Genomic DNA, 5,481 nt, shown 5'->3' with positions numbered 1-5,481 from the left:
CCCATCCCTGCTCAGCAACGCGGTGGGGTTGCTTTGTGCCCATCTTGCTGCGGCGCCTTTTGTCCACCATGGCTTCTTCGCCGATGGCAGCGCCCTCACCATGCGCCACAGCAAGCGGGGTGTCCTCCACTGGGCTCCGCAGGAAGGCCTGAATGTCGCAGCGGAGTGGGCTAATGAGTACTTCGTGAAGGCCTACTTTAGCTCTGACGAAGCGCTCCCTTGTTGGTACAGGGGGCCGCCCAGCCGCTGCGGAACGCTTTCCCGCCCTCTTGGGTGCCGTGTTGCAAAACGGCCGGGGTATGAGCAGCACACGTGTCGTTTTTGCCCGCACTGGGCAGCAAGCCAGAGCCTGTGCCGCTTGGCAGTGATTTTGTTGCGTTTCTGGGGGGCGAAAGAGTGAGACTCTCTGCGCGCATTTTGCCGTGCGTGGCCCTCGCCCGGGGCAGGGCCCGGCATCGCGGCGTGGCGTGGGATCCTGTTGCCTTTTTCTGTGCGCGCGCTGGGCTTCCCAGGCATGCTTTTCTTATTATCCATTCCTTTGCGGTGCGAGGCGTTGGAAGGTGGGTCCTCGTAGCCCAATGGATAAGGCGTTCGCTTCCTAAGCGAAAGATTGCGGGTTCGAGTCCCGCCGAGGGTAGTTTTTTTTTTTTGCTCCTTTAAAAAAAAACGCACGCTTTGTATTTTATCAGAGCGCGGTCGCGTTTTGTAGGTGGCAACGGGTTGGCGCAAAAACGCCGCTGCGACGCAAGCGGGGGCCAGGTGCGCTTCAAAAGCGACACAGTTCCATAGGAAGTTTCGCCGCAACCTCACACGCATAACCGGCGCTTTTCTATCACCTATCTTTTTTGTTTCGTCCTTTTAAGAGTACCTCGCACCAGCTGCAGCCAAGAAATTAATAAGAGGCATTTAAGAGGGATAACGTTCGCGCTCTGAAACGAAATTAAATAACCCGCCTTCCCCGCTCCCCCAAGGCTCTTTCGTAACAAAAAAAAATAACAACCAGGAAGGATAGCAAAATAAAGACAATGGTAGCCCCCTAGGCTCACCGACGGGAGGCAAAATAATTGAGTAGAGCTCTCAATTGCTCGGATCGTTCCGGGTCGTGCGTGTGGTACTGTAAGTCGTTGAGAAGCCTGGTGACAACATGGTCCAAGGCATCGCCAGATAAGTCATTCGCGGCGTACTGGCGGCGAAGCTCGGGGTCGCTCAGGTGGGGAAATTCCTTCGGTGTTCCCTCCGTTTCCAAGTTCAATTCTCTAGAGACGTCATTTTCTGTTGATGCGGAAAGCACCGCCATGGGGCTTCTCCCGTTCCTCTCTTCAAACGCCCTTTCTTCCCGCTGCAAGGGATCATTCCCAAACGCAACCATACTGTCTTCTTCTTCCTCCCCGCCCGTTTCATCTATTGCGCCTTCCTCGGTGTAGCGCGCGGACTTCACCAAGGCACGCCGAGCAAGGCGCAAAATAATCTCCTTGTTTTCAACCACCAGCGTTCCCACCTGTGCCGGTTGATAAACCCTCGCAGGGTACTGTATCACATTTTCACCATAAAAGACATTGAAGTCTCGGAAGAGTTGGTGCCGGCACAATTCTTCGCATGTAGGGCGTTGCTCTGGAAAAAAAACGAGGCAACGGAAGATTAAGTCCATCCACTTTGCTTGACGGCCGCGTGTCGTATGCAGCCGCCAGTTGTTCCTCATCAATTCCATGAGTCGTGAAGGGCGAGGGGTACTCCGCAGCAGATATAACTGTGCGTTCCCCACTGGCATAAACTGCTTAATCGCATCGTGGCTTGGAGTTCCAATAGTATTCAAAATCACCTCTAACTGAGTACTGGCGCGATGACCTTCCCACACACCATGCTCATTGAGGGCTGAGCTAACGGTAAAGAGGGCACGCCCTGTCACCATTTCGAATAAAATGCAACCTAGCGACCACACATCAATCGACGTCTCCCCACGGGAAACTGTCGTTATAATTTCAGGTGGTCGATAGTAACGTGTACAAACATAAAATGTATCACTGGCTTGGGCATCCCGCGCAAGCCCCAGGTCCGCAATAAGGGCTGTGGATTCATACGGATTGGTATTGTGCAAACGAATAAGTATGTTTTCAGGCTTCATATCACGATGAACGATATTACACTTGTGTAAGTAGTCTAGCCCAAAGCAAATCTGAAACGCCACCACAGCAAATACCTGTTCAATAAAGTCATCTGTAACTGACAAATTTAGACCTGCAGGAGACGCATGGTTGATGAAGTGAAGTAAGTCCCCCTTCATAAGAGGCATCACAATATGAAGATTAAATTTATCGCAGCCGCGTATTTTCGCCACTTCAGCCTCCAGTTGATTGTGATGCTTGAATAGTGCTGCCGTAGAACTAAGACCGGCATACGCTGGAGACTCCACATCTAAACTTTGCGGGGCCTCCCCCAACACCGCGGACCCCCCGCACCGAACACCATCCTCTACAAACCGACTTTCCACATCATTGCACGGCGTCACAAACATATTAAAAAAACCAATCACATGTGGATGGGCGTCATGCAGAAACAGCATGGTGTCAATTTCACGAATGAGACGCTTACTTTCTTGATCCACAAACCGCGCTGGAACCTTTTTAATTGCAACCTGCTCACCTGTGAGGAGATCACGGTACTCCTCAACGACACCAAATCCACCTTTACCCACAAGCCTAATGAATTCATAACGCCCAACAAGACGCGGAGTAGACATCGACCTTGCAAAGAAACCTTCCGGGCGAAACGATGCACCGCCACCACCAATCCCTTTCCCTATCCACAGCAAGCCGCAGCGTGTTAAGGGGGAGGGTAAATAAACAAAGGATGACTATTACTACAAATATGCGTAAACAAGAACAAAATGAAAATGAGAAAAAGGTGAGGAAAATGATTATATATATATATATATATATATTAAAACGAGAACTCCAACAGGCAACGATGGAAACATCAATTACTGGACCAACAACAGCAGGCCCACAGAAACAAAGAGAAAAAACAGATATAAAGTAAAGGATGAATGGGGCTTTCATCGAAAATATCTTCTTATGAGTTGAATATATATATATTCAATTTATGTGGCTGAGAGGATTGACAACAGAACCTCCCACGTAAAATAAAATAAAAACACAAGAAAAATAAGAAGCACACCTTTATTCTTTCCCAACCACATGTCAGCCGACCTTGGCCGCCTTTTCCTTCTCTTTTTTCTTCTTGCTTCGTTTTTTAAAGAAGTCAAATGCCTCGTCCACCTCCACCGCCTGTTGTTGTTGTTTCTCTTCTTCCATTTCGCGTCGTACCTCTTCCAATTCTCTACCATCACCTTGGCGCCGAAGACGATTGTTCATATGCTTCTGCTCCATAATCTGCTTTCGCTCCCTCATCGCTCCGGCCTCCTCCCGCTCAAAGATGAGTCGCACCTTCTTCTTGTAGTCATAAAGTGTGCCATTGAACGGGGTCACGGTACGGTTACCCGCCTCCCAAATCTGCATCTCCGTCTCTTCAATCAAACGCGCGTCGTGTGTCACAACCAAAACGCCTCCTTTAAAGACTTTAATGGCCTGACAGAGGGCCCCAATAGACTCCACATCCAAATGATTCGTCGGTTCATCGAAGAGGAGGAAATGCGGCTTTTCAGTACTGATGGCTGCAAATGCAACACGGGCTTTTTGCCCACCACTGAGAGTAGCAATCTGATTTTTATGCACAATGCCCTCCAAACCGAAGCTGCCCAGCTGGCGACGTGCCTTGTCCTCCTCATTGACACCAAGGGATCGAATATATTCCACCGGCGTCTTCTCCAAGGGCAACTTGTCCACAAAATGCTGATTGTAGCGACCAATGCGAACCTTACGATTGATCGTGACAACACCTCCAGTGGGGCTGAGCTCACCCGTCATGAGGTTTAACAATGTACTCTTGCCAATACCGTTAGGGCCACACAACGTGATGCGGCTGTCCGTCCAGAGTGCACAATTAACATTTTCAAAAAGAACCGGCCCCCCCGGATAGTTAAATGAAACCTCCTCCAACTTAAAAATACAAGCATCCGGTAGCTCAGGAGGTTCCGCAAAAGGGAAGTTCACGATATAGTCACGGCGTTTTTCAAGGTATATGGGGTCTAGGCGACCCGTGCGAACCTGATCCTTTATCCAATCGTCAACCTGTGCATTCGACATTCCATTGCGTTTCTTTTCCTTAATCGTTTTGGAAACGGTAGCGTATTTCTTATCCAATTCCTGGTGCCGCTGACGCAGCTGTTCATCAAAAGTACTGAAACCGCCACGATAATAGTTAAGTAGATGATTCTCCACATGAACCATGTGTGTGCACACCTCATCAAGAAAACCGGCATCGTGAGAAACAACTATAAGTGTCTTAGGACGCCGCGCCTTTTCACTGTACTGCTCGCACAAGTACGACTCCAGCCAAATGACAGCATTCAAATCCAAATGGTTTGTCGGCTCATCAAGCATAAGTACATCAGGCTCAATAAATACAGCAGATGCCAACGCTATACGCTTGCGCCAACCACCACTAAAGCTTTTTGTGGGACGCTCGTGCCACTCTGTGGGGAAACCCAAACCAAACAGAATGCGGCGGGCACGGGCCTCAGCCTGGGTTGCTCCCATCATATCCAACTCATCCTCCAGAAATTGGAGTCGTGCCATTTCCGCATCATCGAGCTCCACTTTTTCACGTAACGTAACTGCCTCATTCAAATACTCCTTCTGCTTCTTATGACTCTCAAGAACAGCTTGAACTGCACTTAAATCCGAGGCGTGAAACTCCTGCTCCTGTTCCACAAGTAAAAGGTCAAGATTTGACTGGACAGGTAACTCTCGTGTACTCAACAAACGCAAGATTGTCGACTTACCTCTTCCATTGGGACCCATAAGCCCGTAGCGCGACCCAGCAGAAAGCTTCACAAGAGTGTCCTTAAACAGCACTTTCCCATTCACAGAAACCGACACCTTTCTTATCGCAATGTCACGAGAGCCTTCGGAATGTTGATCGTCTTCCCATGTCACCGAGAATGGACTGTCACCATTCACATTAACGTTGTTCGCACAATCATTCAAAATGCGCAGCTCATCCATACGCTTATCAAATTTCTCCTGACGTTTTCGCTCCTTGCGTGAAATGGCAACACGCGGCCCCTCAACAACATTAACACCCTCCGCCTCATCCATTTCGCCCACAATCCAGACAAAACAAAAAAAAATTATATATATATATATATATATATATATATACTAAACAACTTAACAAAACTAAACCCCCTATCACAAGCAACACAAACGAAACCAAAAAAAAGCAACACAGCGGAGCGCGTGGCGCGCAGTTGCGGTGTACGCTGCAGCAGAGCGGCAGCAAAGGTAGGAGGGAAGTGGGATCCCCTCTTTGGCCCTCCACCCAATTTGTTTTTGTAGTCGCTCATTTTTTTTCTTTCAAAGC

The 5,481-nt window shown here is 49.0% G+C and overlaps 3 protein-coding genes and 1 non-coding gene across 4 annotated transcripts, besides 2 other annotated features; 2 read left to right on the top strand and 2 right to left on the bottom strand.

Annotated features, from left to right (window-relative positions):
* On the top strand, window positions 1–400 carry TraAM80_04839 (Tbingi protein; the record flags this gene model as incomplete). Its single annotated transcript, XM_029381749.1, has 1 exon — window positions 1–400. A coding segment is annotated over one exon (400 nt), but the record flags the coding sequence as incomplete, so codon positions are not given.
* Window positions 401–564: 164 nt separating this feature from the next.
* Window positions 565–637, top strand: TraAM80_04838. Its single transcript has one exon. It is a non-coding gene; the product is annotated as a tRNA-Arg (tRNA).
* Window positions 638–1,042: 405 nt separating this feature from the next.
* Window positions 1,043–2,737, bottom strand: TraAM80_04837 (putative protein kinase; the record flags this gene model as incomplete). Its single annotated transcript, XM_029381748.1, has 1 exon — window positions 1,043–2,737. One exon carries the CDS (start codon window positions 2,735–2,737, stop codon window positions 1,043–1,045), a length of 1,695 nt encoding a protein of 564 aa, XP_029238427.1.
* A 178-nt stretch (window positions 2,738–2,915) lies between these two features.
* Window positions 2,916–2,938: a microsatellite.
* Window positions 2,939–3,197: 259 nt separating this feature from the next.
* On the bottom strand, window positions 3,198–5,216 carry TraAM80_04836 (ATP-binding cassette protein subfamily F, member 3; the record flags this gene model as incomplete). Its single annotated transcript, XM_029381747.1, has 1 exon — window positions 3,198–5,216. The coding sequence occupies one exon, from the start codon at window positions 5,214–5,216 to the stop codon at window positions 3,198–3,200; it is 2,019 nt and encodes a 672-aa protein (XP_029238426.1).
* Window positions 5,217–5,249: 33 nt separating this feature from the next.
* Window positions 5,250–5,279: a microsatellite.
* Window positions 5,280–5,481: the final 202 nt, after the last annotated feature.

This window comes from Trypanosoma rangeli (genome assembly GCF_003719475.1).
Source record: "Trypanosoma rangeli strain AM80 chromosome Unknown Tra_15.4_contig_00147, whole genome shotgun sequence".
In the NCBI taxonomy this organism is placed as follows: Eukaryota; Euglenozoa; class Kinetoplastea; order Trypanosomatida; family Trypanosomatidae; genus Trypanosoma; species Trypanosoma rangeli.
The sequence above is the reverse complement of the archived record's forward strand: the minus strand, read 5'-3'. Positions and strand labels throughout refer to the sequence as shown.